The 21,330-nt window shown below is 41.2% G+C and overlaps 5 protein-coding genes across 6 annotated transcripts; 3 read left to right on the top strand and 2 right to left on the bottom strand.

The window, feature by feature from the left end:
* Window positions 1-2,788: 2,788 nt before the first annotated feature.
* On the bottom strand, window positions 2,789-5,003 carry LOC125297603 (histone H2B 1/2-like). Of its 2 annotated transcripts, XM_048248057.1 has the most exons (2): window positions 4,418-5,003; window positions 2,789-2,866 (listed from the first exon to the last, which is right to left on the bottom strand). In XM_048248057.1, exons 1-2 carry the CDS (start codon window positions 4,722-4,724, stop codon window positions 2,796-2,798), a joined length of 378 nt encoding a protein of 125 aa, XP_048104014.1. In that variant the 5' UTR covers window positions 4,725-5,003; the 3' UTR covers window positions 2,789-2,795. The 2 variants fall into 2 exon arrangements, with proteins under 2 accessions (XP_048104014.1, XP_048104015.1); XM_048248058.1 differs by lacking the exon at window positions 2,789-2,866 and having other exon boundaries at window positions 3,933-5,003.
* Window positions 5,004-5,950: 947 nt separating this feature from the next.
* Window positions 5,951-6,377, top strand: LOC125297610 (histone H2A-like). The gene has a single exon (XM_048248065.1). The coding sequence runs from the start codon at window positions 5,979-5,981 to the stop codon at window positions 6,354-6,356; it is 378 nt and encodes a 125-aa protein (XP_048104022.1). The 5' UTR covers window positions 5,951-5,978; the 3' UTR covers window positions 6,357-6,377.
* Window positions 6,378-7,204: 827 nt separating this feature from the next.
* On the top strand, window positions 7,205-7,713 carry LOC125297601 (histone H3). The gene has a single exon (XM_048248054.1). It carries the CDS (start codon window positions 7,209-7,211, stop codon window positions 7,617-7,619), a length of 411 nt encoding a protein of 136 aa, XP_048104011.1. The 5' UTR covers window positions 7,205-7,208; the 3' UTR covers window positions 7,620-7,713.
* A 939-nt stretch (window positions 7,714-8,652) lies between these two features.
* Window positions 8,653-9,049, bottom strand: LOC125297988 (histone H2B 1/2-like). The gene has a single exon (XM_048248599.1). The coding sequence runs from the start codon at window positions 9,047-9,049 to the stop codon at window positions 8,675-8,677; it is 375 nt and encodes a 124-aa protein (XP_048104556.1). The 3' UTR covers window positions 8,653-8,674.
* A 1,316-nt stretch (window positions 9,050-10,365) lies between these two features.
* On the top strand, window positions 10,366-12,608 carry LOC125298082 (histone H2A type 2-B-like). Its single transcript, XM_048248743.1, has 4 exons — window positions 10,366-10,847; window positions 11,827-11,880; window positions 11,969-12,052; window positions 12,208-12,608. The coding sequence occupies exons 1-4, from the start codon at window positions 10,474-10,476 to the stop codon at window positions 12,446-12,448; spliced, it is 753 nt and encodes a 250-aa protein (XP_048104700.1). The 5' UTR covers window positions 10,366-10,473; the 3' UTR covers window positions 12,449-12,608.
* Window positions 12,609-21,330: the final 8,722 nt, after the last annotated feature.

The following is a 21,330-nucleotide window of genomic DNA, read 5'->3' as shown; positions in this document are numbered from 1 at the left end:
CCCAAAGTTGACTCTAGTGCAACTATATTTGTTTGAGAGAATGGAGGCAATTCCACCACCTCGTTTGCCTTGTCTAATTGAGTGGAAGAAATTATAATTTGGGGGACAAGTTTCAACAAGAACAGCTTCGCTGTCTGAAGTCAGCCAGGTTTCAACAAGAAACAAAAAATCCATTTTTTTTTTCACTAATAAAATCATTGATTGCAAAGGTTTTGGTAGTAAGTGCACCTATATTTAGTAAACCCATGTTAGCTGAAAATGCCTCTGGCTTTTGAGGAATATGCTGAGGTATGGAAAGAATATTTGTTAGGTTTCTAGTTTTAAATTTGTCTTTTCTTTTTACTATACGTTGGGTAGAAATCAACGTTGGAATAGAACTAAGCATAAGTCATGCTATTGCATGAAGCAGCTTGATCTATGGTAGTAGTATTGTATGTTACCCTGCAGAAAACATTCTCAGACCCATCCACATGTATAATGCCATTCGAATCAATACCTGGGGGGCGTGAATCTGTAATATTTTCTACAGAATGTCAATGCCTCAGTGTGGATATGTTGTCAGAGAGTAGCCTGGCTCCATATTGGTGAAGGCTATGTGTTGAAGTGGGGCTACTTTAATTCCAAAGGCCAAGAGAACTTTATCAGGATGCATAGTATCCGGGTTCCATGAAATAGCTGGACTTTAAAAATAAACATCTACCAAAAATCTGCCTGCCTCTATGGAAGTTTAACCAGAGACTTTCTAATGTGGAGACACAGCACTCAAAAAATACTCCATATAAATGCATGGGGCTAGTTTGTCACGCCAATATGGCCGTTGTCTACACATATCCCACCCCTTCCACGGCAAAACGTCGACATGTAAATACATTGAGCCAATCATGTGGTGTGATGTGAAGACATCGTGCCAATCATGTGTTGTGATCTCGCCGCTGGAGCAAGATTGGTGTCGTGAAGCCTTGCGATGCACAGTTCGGCCCAAAGACTGTGCCCGATGAGTGCCCATAAAACGTTGGTATATGGCCGCCGAGTGGAGGGACTTGCCTAAAAGGACTTTGGTTTAACACAGGGGCTCAAATACTTATTGACCCTATAATTTAAGGAAGAACATTTAGGTATTTACAATACATCATTCTTTCATGACAAACATTGGTGCCCTCAAAGGTTGTTCATGCCCTCAACGTTGGTATATGGCCGCCGAGTGGAGGGACTTGCCTAAAAGGACTTTGCTTATACTCACCCATCAAAGTGTTACTGCCAGTTTCAAGTTCAAGTTGCGTTGCAAACTATGTGTAATGTAGCCCTACTGAACGAAAGGCAAAACTATCATGCACAAATTGAGTCTGCTGTCGACACTTTGTTACATTTATCTCATTTTGTGACCGTTGTTACATGAATGAATAGTGTATACTGTACATTTATGCATTTAGCAGACACTTGTCCAAAGCGACTTACAAAAAGATGACTAACATTTAAGCTACAACACAATTTTAAAAACAAGAGTGTGTTTTGCTACTGTAGTATTGATGCTATTGCCTTTGTGTTTTTCAGGTTTCCAGGACTGCTACCCCACTGCTGTTTATACATGGAAATCCATTTGGGGAGTGTGAGGTTGCAATAAAAATGGATGGTGTAAATATTTCACAGCCAGACGACATTAGCCTAGGGGCCCTGTTGGGGGTTTATTTTTTATTTAATGTGAAATATGCAGACGGTGCAAAAAAGACACTGTCATTTCTGCAGTGCATGGCAGGGATCAAAGCAAATCAAAAGCTTTCATCAGCTGTAATTAGAATGTCCAACATTCTCCTGTAAAATATGTAATGTAAACATGTGTAAATATTGATCATTGTCATTTATTATTAATGTATCTATGTATGAATGTATCTATCTAATGTAAGTATATATTTTTTCTATTTGTTTCTTTACTTTTTTGTGTTGTTGTATTTTCTGACTTGCTGTATAATAAATTCTTGAAACAATGTCATTATGGCCTATTTATGATATTACAAGTTAGCAAGTAAGTAAATAACCTAAGTAAATAAATAAATAATAAAGGTGTAAGTAAATAAATAAATAACCTAAGTAAATAAATAAATCCATAAAGGTTCTCCAGAACCTCAAAAGGTTCCTCAAGTCAGTGTTTATACCGGATCTGTGTTTGCATATTTAATACGTTTCATACACGTGTTTCAACACTGCATTTCGGTCGTTGCGTTTATCTTACCATTACCTTACGCATGCCAGTTATGTATCAGCTGCCTGCCTGCAGTCTACTTCCAAAACTCCAAAGCTGCTTGCTGTCAGATTTGGTTCAGAGGGCACAAGTTCAGTGTATCAACAACACTCAATAACAGTTTATGTGATGTGTTAATCAAGTAAATTCCCAACAATTTCACAACAGCTAGTTATGGAGTAGGCCTTTCAACTAGCCCACTTGCTTACGACGAGACTCAGGCTGCGCAGTCGGCACCCGCTTCCTAATTTGGGTTTTGGGTTGCCAGGTTTTAGCCTATGACAAAACGGTTGAAATTGAAACTAAGTAATATGTGTAGGGTGTATTTCATACACAACCTGGCAACCTGAATAGATCAATGATTTTAAAATGAAGTTTGATGGCCATGCAAATTACGGGAGTTTTCCGTGAGAAATAACAAAACGGGAGGGTGCTGCAGATGAGCTTGAAATACGGGAGAAACCCGGGAAAACGGGAGTGTTGACAGGTATGTATTAGACGTTCTCTGCGGTAAACTACAGTCCTTGAAGGAAGCGTCCATTGTTTTTCCAACCCACTTTTAACTTCCAACAAAATTACGTCTCACTGCAACGATGCGCCCCCGGGGACGAAAAACTTTTTCGTAAAAGTCTAGTATACATACCCATCAAATTTCATGTGCACCGGTGTTTCGGTGTCCCGGGTATCGTTGACCAAACATTCAGGAAGTAGATGACGGAGGGAAGAAAAAAAAGAAGAAAAAAACTTTGACAATCATTATATGACCGCTTCGCTAGCGGCGGTCATAATAATACAATTTATTTACACCATGCCTTTCTCAAACTCAAGCTCGCTTTACAAAGTCAGATCAAGATACCACAAGCCAATAAAAACAATTAAAAAAAAATGCAACGGTAGCAGATGATTAGCTTCGGGATCACTTGTGTACTATTAAGTGTGTGGTCAAAGATCCTTGATTACTAGCAAGATAGAGCAACGTAATTCGTTACTATGGGAGCAAAATGGGACAGTTCAGGTCTGCATAAGTGGGAGTGTCACCTTACGTCACTAAATAAACTTTCTCTCTTAATAAGCAATAAGAACAGATAAACATAATTGTGTTCACAATATCATTGTCTATAATCATGTATGATACCAATGAATCATTCTTTAGGACATTATATAAATAATTTAATTAGTCATGTGTACCGAGCTAGCTAGCTAGCTAACGCTAGCTTAAAACGCCATACAAGTGGATGGGAGTAGCTATGGCAATACAGATATGCGCTAACAAGTGACTAGTAGTTGAAGGACTTCGCTTAAACTTAATATACTGTTCCAAATTCGCTTGAGTATAAACTATCCACTTTAACTAATGTCAGTAATGTTATTCAGCTAGTTGTCATTTCAAAGAAATTACACTTCTCCGTTTAAAATGTTACCTTAGCTAAGAGGCTAGCTAGCATGCTAACAACTGGACAGTAACATCATCAGCAGCATGGTCTGATATTAAGTTATTTTATTACAAATCCGAACACTAAAAAATTACACTTTTAGGCTTGACATGATCCCAAACACTTACAGATTATGACAAAATGTTCCAAAAAACCCTCAACAAATCCAGAAAGATATGACCAATTTATTGGTAAAATTCCACAAGTCTCCATTGACATTAGTGCAGCGAGGGTTTACTCTGGTCTGCATAAAGGGGGATTTCCCCCCCTCCCCCTTGCAATAATCGAACGCGGAAATTGTCGAACGTTTGCGCCTCTCGCTCCGCTTTAACACTCTCTGGTGTGGTGGCGAATTTGACCATTTGCCTTCAGCCAGTGGCTGGTAGATTAGACGTAATGTAGGCCTATAAATGGCAGAGCCCACATCCTTTGCGTTCATAGCTAATACGACGAAAAGTACTCACCACAGTCTATGCAGGCAACATAGACATTTTAGCATGTTCACGCAATTAGCAACTCATTGTTGCTCCAGTTAGCTTAGCATGTTTCGCCGCAACGAACAAGGAGCAAAGACTGACAGACCTAATAAGAATTTAAATATGAATATAATCATGGCGATGCTCTTAATGTATTGTGGGTGGCTCTTAAAAGAGCCGTTGGGTTATGTTCACAAGTAAAAATTACTTGGAACTGGTATACTTAGTAACGGCCTTGGTTCCCTCCGACACGGCATGCTTGGCCAGCTCACCGGGCAGAAGCAGACGCACTGCGGTCTGGATCTCCCTGGAGGTGATGGTAGACCTCTTGTTGTAGTGAGCCAAGCGGGAAGCCTCTCCTCCGATGCGTTCGAAGATGTCGTTCACGAACGAGTTCATGATGCCCATCGCCTTAGAGGAGATACCGGTGTCGGGGTGGACCTGCTTCAGGACCTTGTACACGTAGATGGCATAGCTCTCCTTCCTGGTCTTTCTGCGCTTCTTTCCTCCTTTTCCTGCTGTTTTGGTAACAGCTTTCTTGGATCCTTTCTTGGGCGCGGTTTTCGCTGGCTCTGGCATTGTAAATACTGTAGTCTGTGTGTCGCAGCTAACAGAATTACTCACAGTTATCAGCAGTCCCTTTATATATACAAACCAGTATGCAAATAGGCAACGATTCTGCAGTTTTTACTGTTGGTCCAATCAGCGTGCGACATTTTAACAAGCAAACCAGGATTGGCCACTTTGTCGACCAGAAGATCCCGCCTCTTTGTCGTTTGTCCCCTGTTCCCTTTGTTTCTTTCTCGCACTTTTTGGTGTTGAATAATCTATCATAAGTTTATCATCTCAATTACAGTTTTTTTCTCTCAGTCATCTGCATCTCTGCATAGTCTGTCTGCCTCTTCACCCCCTCCATGTTTGGTACTGTCTGTCCACTAGCCACTTGTACCACTGTCTTTATGCATCACTGTTTGCGTGCTATATTAGCACATTAGCACATATGCATAACCCCCCCCCTCCATGCCACAGCCGAACTGTGGCCACACTTATACATTTTCTTAAATAGTTAAATATATAGATATATAGACTTTACTTTACTTTATTTCTGCATTGTTGCACTGTTGACTTACTCATTTGCACTATCACCATTGCACTACCACCATGACACTCATTCACACAGAGCACCTTACCATACCTTACTATGTACAGAGAATCACAGGCTCAGTCCCTGCCTCAGTCATTGCAAGCGCCTCTGATTAATTAATCACCACTATGTGGATACTGTTTTTAGAATTGATTTAGATTAAGTGTTAGTATAATTTGTATTTTTGTAATTTGTATTTTAGTATATTTTTATATATTGTATTAAGTGTTAGTATAATTTGTATTTTAGTATATTTAGCATATTCTTTATCTTCTACTGTCCTTACTGCTTAGTTGTGTTTTTATATTATATACTTTAATTACTCTTTCTGCTGTTAAAGAATGTGTTTGTGTTGTATGTATGCTGCTTCTGAGACCTTGAATTTCCCCTAGGGATCAATAAAGTATCTATCTATCTAGCTAGCTAGCTAGCTAGCTATCTATCTATCTATCTATCTATCTATTTGGTGCATTTCTCGAATCATCTTTAACATTTGCACACCAGTTAGTCCATTAGTCCACACCAGTTAGTTGGGAGTGACTTATTATCAAAAACTGAGCTGTGATTGGCTCTCAATATTGTTCTTTCAACGAGTCACAACGTTCGCCAATGTTCTATAAAGTGTCTAAGCCATGGACGATCATTATGCCTTTGAGTAGTTTCTCACCTTTATCGCAAACGATTAAAATATGAGTGGACGAGGAAAGACCGGTGGCAAGGCCAGAGCTAAGGCAAAGACTCGTTCTTCCAGGGCTGGACTCCAGTTCCCCGTTGGCCGTGTCCACAGGCTGCTGCGTAAAGGCAACTATGCTCAGCGTGTCGGCGCTGGTGCACCGGTCTACTTGGCCGCTGTGCTCGAGTATCTGACTGCTGAGATCCTTGAGTTGGCCGGCAACGCTGCCCGTGATAACAAGAAGACCCGTATCATTCCCCGCCATTTGCAGTTGGCTGTCCGCAACGACGAGGAGTTGAACAAGCTGCTCGGTGGAGTGACCATCGCTCAGGGTGGTGTGTTGCCTAATATCCAGGCTGTGCTGCTGCCCAAGAAGACAGAAAAGTCAAAGTAAACCACACACCTGACTGATCAAAACAACGGTTCTTTTAAGAGCCACCCACATGTCTTAAGAAAGCATTGTAGTCCTGTTTTATTACTGCGTTGTTTACATTAGCTGGATATAAATACTTTATTGATCTCAAAGAGGAACTTCAAGTGTTCAATTGTATGTGTTGTATTCAATTAGTTTTAATTCTATTCTACTAGAATATCTACATTTATACATTAGGCTTCGGATCAGCCACACATACTATTATAGAGAACGGACTATTATAGATTGCAGATTATGAATGTGTCTCGAAGTGATCTGATATCTGACGAATCACAGAGATAAGAGTCCACCGTACGCCTACATTCGTTTAAGGTAGTATGAAAATGTTTACCTTGAAACAGCCATATGGCACTGGTTCAAGGTAAACATTTTCATCAGTGTTCCAACATCCAACCTTAGACACTGTCCAAAGTAATGTTAACGTTCATGTCTCTAAGCTGAACACTTAATGTTGAACAGGAAATTAGTAGCTTTTCGCCCCTTGTCATTTAACGGTTTAGGATCAGACATGGAATAAATACACAATGGCACAATGGGTTTATATGATAATAGTAATTAATGTGTGTCGTTAAAATGAACAATGAGCTTCCCGCTCTAACGGAAGGGGGCTGGCTTATAGCGTTCGAATTCCAGGCGTCATAAGGACATAGAGTGGGTTGGCCAATAGCATTTGTGCGTGCTCGTGACCATCATCCAATCACTGTTCTTATGTGGCTCTGACTGGGTGGAGACTAAGGTCTAGAATATATAAGAAGCCATGTCTCTGCAACAACAAACATATTCTAAAGAAACAGCAGAGAGAACTCAGAGAGGATGGCAAGAACTAAGCAGACAGCCCGCAAATCCACCGGTGGCAAAGCCCCAAGGAAGCAGCTCGCCACCAAGGCTGCCCGCAAGAGTGCCCCGGCTACCGGTGGCGTGAAGAAGCCTCACCGTTACAGGCCTGGTACTGTGGCTCTGAGAGAGATCCGTCGTTACCAGAAGTCCACCGAGCTGCTGATTCGCAAGCTGCCCTTCCAGCGTCTGGTCAGAGAAATCGCTCAGGACTTCAAGACCGACCTGCGCTTCCAGAGCTCTGCTGTCATGGCTCTTCAGGAAGCCAGCGAGGCTTACCTGGTTGGTCTGTTCGAGGACACTAACCTGTGCGCCATCCACGCCAAGAGGGTCACCATCATGCCCAAGGACATCCAGCTGGCTCGTCGTATCCGTGGGGAGCGTGCTTAAATTTAGTCTGACGGCTACACCAAAGGCTCTTTTAAGAGCCACCTAATTCGCATTTGAAAGCATTTTTCAATCTACCAAAGCGGCAGTAAAACTCACGATAAACAATTATGAGATTTTTAGAGTGTCCAGGTGGGTGGTTGATAGCATGCTTGCTACATCACCAATTTAGATGAAACTCAGCCAGAAGGGTCCACCTTAAAAAAGTAAATGATATATTGCGCCCAGGACGTTAAATCTAGCTTGGATTTGTTCAGGAGACATGATTGATGATACATCTCCATTTGTCTACCATAAATGACCTAAACATTATTTTTCAACCAATCGTAGAAATCACTGGCTGGATCACACTATTTAGGCGGTTACAGCGACAGAAATATTAAAAGGCCTAGCATTTTTCTTTTGATATACAAGTCCACAGATGGCCCTTTCATGTGCAGAAATATTTTTTTCGGAGATATTCACCTCTAAATATTGCTATTTTTGGGGTATTCGCTAAAGGGCATGTGACAAGTCGACACGTGCAGTCCTGGACTGACACCTTACGCCTTGTAACTCCAGTTTTAAACTAACCTTGGATACACCATTGATAAGCGTGGATTGTTACTTTGCTGTGTATAAATCCGACAGCAGGAGGGATGTCAACATTTGATGCAATCGTGGGCCTTTGAGTTTTCTTCGCCAGAAACGATTGTTTAAAATGTTGACTTATTTTGGCTTGAGTTTTAGGACCCTTCAAACTGGCCAACTTTAATCAAAATCGGTTGGCATTTCACATTATAGTTTCACACGGACTCCACAAATAGCGCTCTGATGAAACATGTCTTTCCCATAAACAGAACCGATATTAAACCAGTGTAAAATAGTTGAGTGAGACTTGCTATAAATCACTCACTACTGATATTAGATCATTCCTATGAATAATTCATTTGTAGTGCATTTCTATAAACTCACCAGCATATTTCTTTGGCTGGCAGTCTTTACATTCTAGACTTTTGCTTTTTACGGAAAAAATGGGTGGCCCTTAAAAGAGCCTTTGGGTCATAATATCAAGTTCTTTACTTAGAGCTGGTGTACTTGGTGACGGCCTTGGTTCCCTCCGACACGGCATGCTTGGCCAACTCACCGGGCAGAAGCAGACGCACTGCGGTCTGGATCTCCCTGGAGGTGATGGTGGACCTCTTGTTGTAGTGAGCCAAGCGGGAAGCCTCTCCTCCGATGCGCTCGAAGATGTCGTTCACGAACGAGTTCATGATACCCATCGCCTTGGAGGAGATACCGGTGTCGGGGTGGACCTGCTTCAGGACCTTGTACACGTAGATGGCATAACTCTCCCTCCTGGTCTTTCTGCGCTTTTTTCCTCCTTTTCCTGCCGTCTTTGTTACGGCTTTCTTTGATCCCTTCTTGGGTGCGGACTTCGCTGGTTCAGGCATGACTGTCTACAGATATCTCTTGAAAAAAATACTTCCCTGGATCTATATATAGTACTCTATGCAAATACCAAACAGTATTTCACCCATCGAATGAAACAGTGTTGAGTGGAATTCTTGACTGTGATTGGCTATCATTCCCGAAAGGGGTGGACCGCAATGTCAACCCACCACCGGATACAAACACATACCCAACCCCCACTCCCCTTTTTCTTTGTTTTGTGTTTTTCATCGTCAATTGTTGATATTTAACAATATGCGAAAAGCGTGCAGTTTTTTATGGATGAGGACAGCTGCTTCACTAACACCTTAACGTGCTCCACCATTTATAAATGATAAATGTTTTGCATCTCAAAACGCCATACACTAAACTAACTGTATTATATTTACGTTATGTGTTCTAACACTATATAAGCTATAGCTTTTAACGTCAATGAACGAAAATAAACAACGAAATGTAGTTTGCATCTAACAAGAAGTGCAAAATATTTTCTAAGGATTTAGACCCATGGCTGCCACTTCAAACTTGCTTCCGGTCATGACTGCATGTTATTATGTTAACTATGGACTTATTGCAACAATTAGTCAATTTTATAATCATTAATTTAACTTTAAAACGTCGTATCAATCCATGTATGAAGGTGTTGGCCCCTGCAGACTTCCCGCCAGAAATACCAGGCAACTACCTCTGAGAGGACTGCATTATGATCGGAATCTAGCCATGCTTCGGCTTTCGTGAGATATTTACACTAAAAATGTCGCGACCCCACAATGAGCAAGATACATCATATTTTAATTTATTTATTTACGGTACGATGACTTTGCTTGAAATTACATCTTATATTCAGTTGTGGCTATGTGCATTCACTAACATTTTCTCTAAAGCATGGCTTCCCAAACTCCATCAATGTGGGCCTCCCCTCCGAAAACAGTGACACCTCCGCGCTACTGGTATCTTGCAGCTAGCTCGGCTGGTGCCACTGTTGCTAAATTACGTTATGAAGTTTGGCACAATACATTCTCACTCAGGATAGGGATCAATAATACTTTCCACTATCCCAAAGATTTAGTATACATCTCTTCTATGATTTATTTCGATTTTATAATGTTGACAATTACATAATTATTGAAAAAAAAAACATAGATAGTTCTAACATGAAATAAACGCTTTTCTTTATTTTTTGAATCAACCTTCCACGTCTCCCCTCAAATTATTTGGCGCCCCCCAGGGGAGGCGCGCCTCACAATTTGGGAACCTTTGCTCTAAAGGAACAAGTGGGCCAGGCTTACATTTACTGGTGTGTCCTGATTGGCTCTTTGCTATCAAGTTTCAGCGAATGAGAATCTGTTTGTGTGACTATATATATTCTGCATGTCCTTGACGCCGCATCATTCTCTGATTATCGAGTAATAAACCTGTTACAACAATGAGCGGACGTGGAAAGACCGGAGGCAAGGCTAGGGCGAAGGCAAAGACTCGTTCATCGAGGGCTGGACTTCAGTTCCCCGTTGGCCGTGTCCATAGGCTGTTGCGTAAAGGCAACTATGCTCAGCGTGTCGGCGCTGGTGCACCGGTCTACTTGGCCGCTGTGCTCGAGTATCTGACGGCTGAGATTCTGGAGTTGGCCGGCAACGCTGCCCGTGACAACAAGAAGACCCGGATCATTCCCCGCCATTTGCAGTTGGCTGTCCGCAACGACGAGGAGTTGAACAAGCTGCTCGGTGGCGTGACCATTGCTCAGGGTGGTGTGTTGCCTAACATCCAGGCTGTGCTGCTGCCTAAGAAGACCGAGAAGTCCAAGTAAACCAGCATCGGCATCAACAAAACGGCTCTTTTAAGAGCCACCCATGTAATCTTTTAAAAGCGTTTCCAAAATGTGTCCAAACCTCTAGATATTATAAAATGGTTGTTAAAATATGATATTGTGATATTGAATCGTTTTAGCTTCAATTATTTCCACCCCGTCCACACAGTCAAAGATCCTTGATTACTAGCTCTAATCCTCTCTGAAACTTGTGTTAGAGGCCATCATTTGAGACAACATATCCGAGTGATCGAGTAGGGTCCGTCTGCGGCATAGGCGTGTCCGTCATTAAACAAGAACGCCCATTGGACGTTTCTGGTACTGCAGCATCGACCAATCACGAAGAGCTTCAAGTGACGCTGGGTATGATGTCATGTCTTCTTCCTTTTCCTCAATTTCATCCCGTGTGTGCACCACTGTCTATGGTATGCACAGAGAAGGTTTCTCGGTATTTTCCATTAATAAGATAATTTCCCCGGTTGCGGTCATTCAATGAGAGATGTCAGTAAGTTGACTATTGTTTGTTTTGACAACATTGGGGAAGTATTTCCAGTATTTTACCCTACATCACTAAGCTGTTGTTTCGTCGTATCAGAGTCTGATAGTAAAAGCAACAAGTGTGGTTCGGTAATCTCATGCTATCTTGTTCATATTTAGCAGCTAGCCAGAAGAGAGCAACGTATAACTTAAAACTGTTTGTAGTTAGATTTTGCTGCGAAGACTTTGCCAAGTATTTTCCTGTGTAGCTGAAATCATAGATAATACTTATATGGACTGAAATGACCAGAGTACATTGTTAATTTGGATGTTCGTGTTCGTTAGCATCGTTGGTAAGAGTTCGTTGGTAAGAGTTAACGTGCTAGCTAGCATGGCAATGGCACACTATTACATTGGTCGATGTGAAGCTACGTTTTGGTGGCAGGTATAATTGTGGGTAAGTAGTGTTTGTTATTCATCTTTCTGTAATCTCTCTAGCCCTGTAGGACAAGCTGGCGGACCCCTCCCACCCTCTCAAGCAAGCAGTGAAAGGTATCACTTACTATATTAAGTCATTTGCCATTTAGTTTTATTTGTTGCTCATGAAGATGGTTAAAAAAAACTCTCTCTTTCTCTCTAGCCCTGCAGGACAAGCTGGCGTACCCCTCCCATCGTCTCCATCGGCCCAGTTCAGCACCACCTTCCAGACAGCAAGCAGTGAAAGGTATTACATACTGTCTCTGTACTTTGCCATTTTCTAACATGGCTACAAATTAAACAAAAACAAACTTTTGCCATTTATTTGTATTTGGTGCTAATGAATATGATATCTAATCTCCCTCCCCTTCTCTTCTCTTCTTTCTCTCTCTCTCTCTCTAGTCTTACAGGACAAGCTGTCGGACCATTCTCACACTCTCCATCAAGCACATCAAGTGACAGGCCAATCTTCCCCCCAGAAGTGTTACAACAAATTATTGGAGAAACACTGTGTCTTGATATGTCTATGCTAGGTGTTTTTAACAGAGTATCAAAATCTTGCTGTACTGTCTGTCCACTAGCCACTTTTTACCACTGTCTTACTGCTTCACTGTTTGCATGCTATATTAGCACATATGCATAACCCCTCCCTCCATCCCACAGCCGGATTGTGGCCACACTTACCTATACCTATACTTAATGCTTTATAATCAATACTCGTATAAAGGCTGTAACCCTATTACGTCAACCCATTCTTGCACTGATATAGTTTTTCTATAGTCTTTTTTATATTACCTTGTCTACTCTCTTATATGTCCATATTTATTTTATGCTGGTCTCTAGACTTTATTCTTGCACTGTTGGACTTACTAATTTGCACCATCACCATGACACTCACTCTCACAGAGCACCTTACCTTACTATGCACAGAGAATCACAGGCTCAGTTCCTGCCTCAGTCATTGCAAGCGCCTCATGCTTAATCACCCCTAAGCACACTATGGATACTGTTTTAGACTTGTTTTAGATTTAGTGTTATTCAGTATAATTTGTATTTTAGTATACCCTTTATCTTCTACTGTCCTTATTGCTTAGTTGTGTTTTTTATATTAGGCCTATATACTTTTATTACTTTTTTTGTTGTTAGTGCATGTTGTGTGTGATGTCTGTATGCTACTGAGACCTTGAATCAATAAAGTATCTATCTATCTATTTATCCATCTATCTAAATCTTTCAAAACACTTGCAAAGCCCTTCCACCCCTCCATTTACATTAATGATGCTTTGGCAGAACAGGTTTTTGGGGTTTCACAGCCTATTTGGCAAATCAGTTATATGCCTATGGGGCTTGTTAGCCTACAGGTGAATAAGCTCCTAGTGTAAGAGTGTTTTTATTATTATTATTATTATTTAATTATGTTTTTATTTTTGAATCTTTGCAAGTAACTGTGAATTTGTGAATTGGGCACAATGCACTGAAATACATTCATTCAATATGCTTTACTGACCCCTGATGCTATCGGCCAGCTCTCTGGCTCAAAGCATTAAGTGAACTGCTGTTTCTGAATAAATAGCCTGAGTTTTTTCAATACTGTTCTTGCCTGTTCAAAAGTACAAAAACAACACTACTGTTCTTACCATGTACAACTGTAACCTGGCAGTAGCCAGATGAATTTCGCTCCGCCTAGCTCCACTCATCCATCTGGAACCGATCCATTGAAGTGTTGCTTCAGAAGGCTGGGCCTAATCAAAAAATGCTTGCATATGATTGAATAAGCCACTTGTCCGTCATCTATTGACGTGCTACTTCAACCACTCACATCGAAGCCAACCATTGACGCTTAATAACAGACTCACAGTCGCTTAACGCTATGTCACATCTATGAAACTCCCGCCCCAAGGCCCTGATTGGCTAAACCATAAAGTTGGTTGGAGAAATCACTCTCAATGGAAGAGGTCCCAGATGGATGTGAGTGAAGCTAGGCGGAGCTAAGCGGAACGACATTCATCTGGCTAGGGTCAGGTTAGTACAACTGACCATACTGTGAATATATTAAAAGTAAATAGTTTGAGAACAATTATTTTTATTTGTATCTTTATTGAAAAGTACTGTAATCTGTAATCAGGAAATCTACTGTAATCAGGAAATTACACCTAAACAAGCATCTCTATGCTAGCTGACGTCTGCTTGTGCTCAGATCCTACACGTAGATCAAATGTAAACTTGTACTGTAGGCTAATAGGACTAACGTTCTGTATTGTCGCTAACGCTAGTTCTACGCTACCTGTCCTAGTTCTACTACTCTTTGTGTTCTAAGGGTTATTCTAAAACAACTTCTTTAGAAAGGTTAACTATCTAGCGAATGCTATAACCCAGATGTCGACCGTCGCATTCAGGAGGCGAAGAAGTAGGCAAAGGGAGCCGGATGTTGTTGATAGTGACGAAGAAGGGGGCGTTTTGATCACCAGCACGGGAACGCCTATTTGTGTCCGCAGCCGGATGATATTGACCTTTTTGGGCACTCATCGGGCATCCTATTCGGTAGAGATGCGCATGCGCAAGGCTTCACGACACCAAGGGGTGGGATATGTGTAGCCAAAGTCACTTTCTAATGAGGAGACAGCACTCAAAAAATCCTCCATAGAAATGCTTGGGGCTAGTTTGTAACGCTTTGGCAAAGTCCTTTTAGGCAAGTCCCTCCACTCGGCGGCCATATGGCAACGTATTTTGGGCATCCTATTCGGCAGAAATGCGTGTGCGCAAGGCTTCACGACACCATCTTGCTCCAGTGGCGAGTTCACAACACATGATTGGCACGATGTCTTCACAACACACCATATGATTGGCTCAATGTATTCACATCACACCACATGATTGGCTCAATGTATTCACATGTCGACGTTTTGCCGAGGAAGGGGTGGGATATGTGTAGACAACGGCCATATAGGGAAGGAAAGTAATCTCATCGCCATCTAGTGGTTGCGTTCCTAGAGTTTAGCGGAGTGGATGGGATTTTTTTTTTTGAGTTTTTTTTTTTGAGTTTTTGTCGTAACACGGTGATAAGAAACTACAGCTGCATGTGACGTCACATGTTTGGGCGCTTAATCTCTAACTGATCGCAACACCTTCATACATGGATTGATACGACGTTTTAAAGTTAAATTAATGAATATAAAATTGACCAATTGTTGCAATAAGTCCATAGTTAACATAATAACAATGCAGTCATGACCGGAAGCACGTTTCAAGTGGCAGCCATGGGTCTAAATGCTTAGAAAATATTTTGCACTTCTGGTTAGATGCAAACTGCATTTCGTTGTTTATTTTCGTTCATTAACGTTAGAACATATAACGTAAATATAATACAGTTAGTTTAGTGTATGGGGTTTTGAGATGCAAAACATTTATCATTTATAAATGGTGGAGCACGTGAAGGTGTTAGTGAAGCAGCTGTCCTCATCCATAAAAAAACTGCACGCTTTTCGCATATTGTTAAATATCAACAATTGACGATGAAAAACACAAAACAAAGAAAAAGGGGAGTGGGGGGTTGGGTATGTGTTTGTATCCGGTGGTGGGTTGACATTGCGGCCCACCCCTTTCGGGAATGATGTTGTACAATGCCTGCATACCACAAATAGTGCAATCATACAATCAATGACAGCATGTGGTTATAAATTCTTTGATGCAAGTTGCTTTTTTTTTTGGAGTGACATTTGGGTAATTTTCTGCGGCACACCTGATGATCTCTCACGGCACACTAGTGTGCCCCGGCACAGTGGTTGAAAAACACTGGTCTAAACCATAGATATAACAGAGCCCGTCTACGGAGAGCCTGGCCATTCCGTAAAAGTCCCATTGTACCGAATTTTGGTTGCAGTTCCACCAAAGTTCCACTGGGGGCGATCGCCATGAGTGCAGAATGAATGGGAGTCAATGGAGCTAGACTGCTAAATTTGTCTCTTTCACCTGATTGTCGTTGACAAATCTCAGATTTGATTGTAGTTTGTGTAACTTCAACATGGGTTATAGGTCAAAAGTTGAAAGAACGAACGTCGAAAGAGCTTATGTCCTTTTGATTTCTTACAGGTTGGGTCATTGTTGCCCATAACACGCTAGCATTGTGCTAATGAAAGATTGGCAGGGAGTCCCAAACATATTTTAATTCAAAATGTGTGAACTCTGAACTCTTGTGTCTTTGCATACACAGCTCAAGTTGTGAACAAGCAATATCCTACAAATAATGTAAAGTTCTCAAACTATGAGAGTTTTATGAAGTGCTGGCAAAAACATCTGAACTTTGTGAACTCTATGAACATTGAACGAGTGAATAAAAATAGAAATAATTATCCCAGAAAGTCCCAGAAATATGACTTGAATAGAAGTTAGTTATTAACAATTAATTGATAAAATACTTTGAGCACTGATGCAGTCAGTATAGGCCTCTTACATTGTTTGCAGATAGGCCTACATTTCATTCCGTTTTCGATGGCAAACAGTGCCAAAATAACCACCAGTGGACAAAAAGAGTATTACATGTGTACTGTTAAGACTCGCCATAGAGAATGAATGGGGGAAATTACGGAGGTCATAGTTTGGCGATGTCGTACTCCCACACGGGCCAGATGCTATATACCACGGACATGTTTTAGGGGGCCACCCAAAATGAGGTGGCGGGCCGTAGTTTGGGGACCACTGGTCTAAACCACTGGCGGGCCAGATTGTAGTCAAACGAGTTGATGACGTAGCCTACTGCTGTGTCTTTAAATTGATAGCCTATAGATCTACCAGACAGACAAAGACAGGATAGGATTGGATAAAAAGTTTAATCCAATGAAAGAATAGCTTGGATATAAGCATATTAGAACTGACTGAATATAGTAACAGTCTTTGACATAGGCCCCCCGTCTCTGATCCGTCTAACAGTGAGCGGATCTCAATTCCTGCCAACTGGTGTTGGTGGCTGAAGGAGTAGAAGACGAAGCTGGCACGCTGCGGCCATCAGGACATGGACTGCTAGCGACAGTGGCTGGAGGGCTGGAGGAGGCAGCATTGACGTCGGCGCACTAGAGTAGCAGAAAGAAGTGTTGTCAAAGGGCTGTCAAAATAACACGTTCATTTTGAATTACAGAAAGAATAACACGTTTAAAAACAAATAATGCTGATTAATCGCATTTCGTAGTGACTTTTGACCCTGTGCAGTCTAGCTACATGAAGGACTGAAGGAGGCAAAATGAGAAAGTACTGCTTGGTCTTGTGAATGAAACATTTAGCCTAAACATTTTTAAAAATGTATAAATGGTCACTTTAAGAGCAATTCACATTTAGTTCTCAATGATCTTTTGCCAGCTCCACTCAGATTCTAAAAATAATTCTGTGGAAATGCATTGATTCCAGTTGCATCCAGTAGCAGCAACTGGAATCCATGCATTTCCACAGAATTATTTTTGGAATCTGATCCCTTATCATACCTTTTCATTCGTACTCATCGCTCGACTTATCGTGACTAAATTCAAGATGGCAGCGAACGGTAAACCTCCTGAAGGTAGGCCTACTGTCTGTATAAATCATCTTGTAAATAAACTACTAGTGCTTTCAAAGTTCTCAATGTCTCGTTTTAAATGGGCCCTCGGAAGTCTACCAATGAAGTGTGGAGCTACTTTGAGCGTCTTAAATGGTGCAAAACAGTGATTTATTTGCATGGCTAGACCGATGCCCAAGGCACCCCCTTTGAAAATCTGTTGGTAGCATTGGCTAACTAGCGCCAGATTTTGGAATCCAGGGGATAAGCCAAGATGAGCTATGAGACATATGTTAACACTCGGTATCATGTTTCACTTTAGGTCAATATCACACTGGAATTCTGTTCTGTTCTGTTGATGTATCTATACCCAATATGGGATTGAATCTATACCCAATATTAGAAATTAGAAAATGCATAATTTTGTCATTTTCGACCCCCTCTCTATTCAAATTGCTATATCTCCAAATGGAATTCTCATTTCGTTGTGGCACACCTCATTTGGTCGTGACATATGTCATGCACAAACTAGCGCACAACCTCAACGTCGTCATTCTCAGCCACTCCCTATGTTCGCTAATTGGACAGGTAAAACTTGGCCTGAGAAAACCTGTGAATATACCGAAAACCCAGACGACGTACTGAAGGAAAATTAATATTGTGCGGAAGCACGTAGGAGGATGGAGCCAGGCTAACATTGACTAGCTGCAAGAGGCAAATGTCCTACTGTTCACTGTGGATCAGCAGCGGAACAGTTTAAATGTCGGCGTTATGCTCGTGTTGAACTTGAGAATGAGGTAGAACTTAAGCGTATACCTTAACTAACATTGTCGACCGCGACTGCTACCGCTTTATCATTTCCAATGTGATTCCCTCCTAAGAGACGTCTTGACGATAGACTCACCTTCGTCTCTACACGCTGTAGCACCTGTTTCAGCTTGTCCACAGTGACTTGTTCGATCTCCTCCACCTGGCCAAGAGGAACAGGGCAAAAGGGTCAAAGGACAAGGGTGAGAGGTTGGGGTTTAGGGACGAGAGGCCTGAGGTGAGACGACAGTGAGCCCCAAGACCCTCTCCAAAATGCCCTGATCTGGCTTGAGTATGGCCCAGCAGTCACATCCCATAGGAAAGCAACATTTGAAATGAGATCTCACCTTGGTGAGACCAGAATAGATTGATCGCATTAGTATGGCCTAGCAGTCACATCCCATAGGAAAGCAACATTTGAAATAATGACCCTCTCCAAAATGCCCTGATCTGGCTTGAGTATGGCCCAGCAGTCACATCCCATAGGAAAGCAACATTTGAAATGAGATCTCACCTTGGTGAGACCAGAATAGATTGATCGCATAAGTATGGCCTAGCAGTCACATCCCATAGGAAAGCAACATTTGAAATAAGATCTCACATGTTTCTCCTAATGTTGCTACACTGCAATGGAAATCAGGCGATTTCGGAAGGTATGTATCTTTAACTTTTTTTATCCAGACGGCAATTTCGTTCAGCCTTAAGCAGGTGTCATTCATGCTAACTAACGTTAGCTAACATTAACTCACAGCTAATGTTAATGTTAAATATACACAAAGACAGACTCATAAACACATAGTTCTTTGTTCACTGGGTATGAACTGCTGACAGAAACAAAACAAACTTTTACAACGAACTAAAATGAGCATACCAACAGCTGGTAGGTTAACGTTAGCAGACCGTATAGCTATGCTAATTAAATATGCTTTGTGGTATTTGTACAGCCTATGGTTGCAGCTAACGTTTGTCAGCTAATATTAGCTAACACAGTTGAGGTAATGTTAGTCTCTTCACAAGCCACACGTACGGTAATAATCATGGCAAACAACATCTTATTAATTCATTCAGGGTAGCTTTATATTATTAACCTGACTCTCGACTCTTCCACTTAGCTACGCCTAGCTCCACACATCCATCTGGGATCGCTTCCGTTGAGAGTGATTTCGGCACTAGATTTTATGGTAGAGCCAATCAGGACGCAGGGCTTGAGTTTCATAGATGTGACGTAGCGTAGAAGCGGCTGTGAGACTGTTCTCAGCGTCACGGGTTGGCTTCGATGTGAGTTGTTGAAGTAGCATTAAAAATGACAAAGAAGTCCGCACACTAGAGCTCCATTATTTTTTTTTCCTTTTTATTCACCACATGTGACGTTTCGGGACACACTGCCCTTCCTCAGACATGTTAGCTTTGTCCTGATCGGTTCCTTCTTTGATGTTGTTCATGCTGTATATATCGCACATATCGATGTGGCTGCCTGTAACATTTATGTAATTTTTGTATTATTCACTACTCCTCATTGTGATCTAGTGGTACTATCTGGTATATGAGTGCATTGAAATACTGTTGTGCTTTGTGTTATTTATTGCACGTTGGCACTTTATTTTATTGTATTGTACTTATTGCATTTTTGCACACTGCATTTTGCACACTAGCACTTGAAGCACTTTGCACTCGGCACTTTAATCACTTGCATCATGTGATATCAGGTGTTCAATTAGTATAAGTATGGGCTGCTAGGTACCTGTCTTATGTCTGAGGAAGGGCAGTGTGTCCCGAAACGTCACATGTGGTGAATAAAAAGGAAAAACAATAATGGAGCTCTAGTGTGCGGACTTTGTAATTTTTATTGTCACTTTTTGAGTCCAGCACCTACTTTTTTAACATTTAGATGTGCGCACCTTTTTCTACATTATTGGTTGAAGTAGCATGTCAATAGATGACGGACAAGTGGCTTATCCAATCATATGCAAGGATTTTTGATAAGGCCCAGCCTTCTGAAACACCACTCCAATGGATCGATCTCAGATAGATGAGTGGAGCTAGGCGGAACGAAATTCATCTGGCGAGAGTCAGGTTATGAAATTATAGCCATTAACGTTACTAGGTGTTTTTGGTTGTAGCATTATCAGACAGTCATTTAGCTAACCCGGTAGCATCTACAAGTTATTATGTTAAAACATTTCCATAGGTGGTCATGGTTTTCGAATGTGTTGCTCTAATATTGTTAATGTTTGTCAACATCATTCACTGATAATGGTTCATAAAAGTCTTGATATGAAGTTCTGTAAATATCAGTGATTAATGCACTCTTTTTTGTTTGATTCACAGGGGTGACACCTAAAACGGACGGTGGAATCTGCCTGCCTTCATGGAAGTATCACATGATTTGCAAACATTTTAGTTATTATCAATTAATAGTGATTGGATTAAGGAGGAAAATAAGATACCTTAGAATAACCCATAAATTAGGTGAAACCCAGAAATGACTTGACATGTCTTGTTTAATCTCATCATGATATTTGTTTTCTTTATGTTTGGCCCTAATACTCTGTTTCTTTATGTTTGGCCCTAATACTCTGTTTTCACTGGAAAAAAATGTTTTTCATGGGCATGAATGCACCATAGGTGTGTCCTATATGTCTAGTATGCTCATTGCTGTGTGCATGTTGTGTGTGATTGTTGTTTTAATGAATATTATGCTTCAAGATGTTGTTTTTTTAAAACTACATTTAACTCATTGAATGCCAAGCTGTTTTCGGGAGCTTTGTCCTAGAGTGCCAGCAATCTAGACCATTGTTGATTATTTTTGTACAGCCACAGCATATTCTGTGTTATAGCTATGAACACATACAATAGCTCGATTAAAAGGTGAGACTTTAAGCTTTCGGTGGGTGCAAACCGTGTATTTCTACACGCCTCTGTTCCTGAGAAATCCCAAGCTAAACAGTGGCTAGTTTTCATCAAAATCGCTGTTTTTTTCTAGAAATGGAGATACGTCTTTCATGAAATATGAAGTGTTGCCTGTTACTTACTTGTGTAAACTTTCCGGGAAGTGATCAGCGAGACCTTGCGAGACTGCCACCTAGTGATAGACCCACGAAAATGGCCTGGTTTTGACCTGACGTGCATGCGTCACTGATTCGACCCAAAGCGGCAACCGAGTTATGATAAAATGTCCAGATTGTGCGTTTTCATGA

Source organism: Alosa alosa, chromosome 7, assembly GCF_017589495.1.
Source record: "Alosa alosa isolate M-15738 ecotype Scorff River chromosome 7, AALO_Geno_1.1, whole genome shotgun sequence".
In the NCBI taxonomy this organism is placed as follows: domain Eukaryota; kingdom Metazoa; phylum Chordata; class Actinopteri; order Clupeiformes; family Clupeidae; genus Alosa; species Alosa alosa.
Note: the sequence above shows the minus strand (reverse complement) of the source record. Positions and strands in the feature narration are given on the sequence as shown.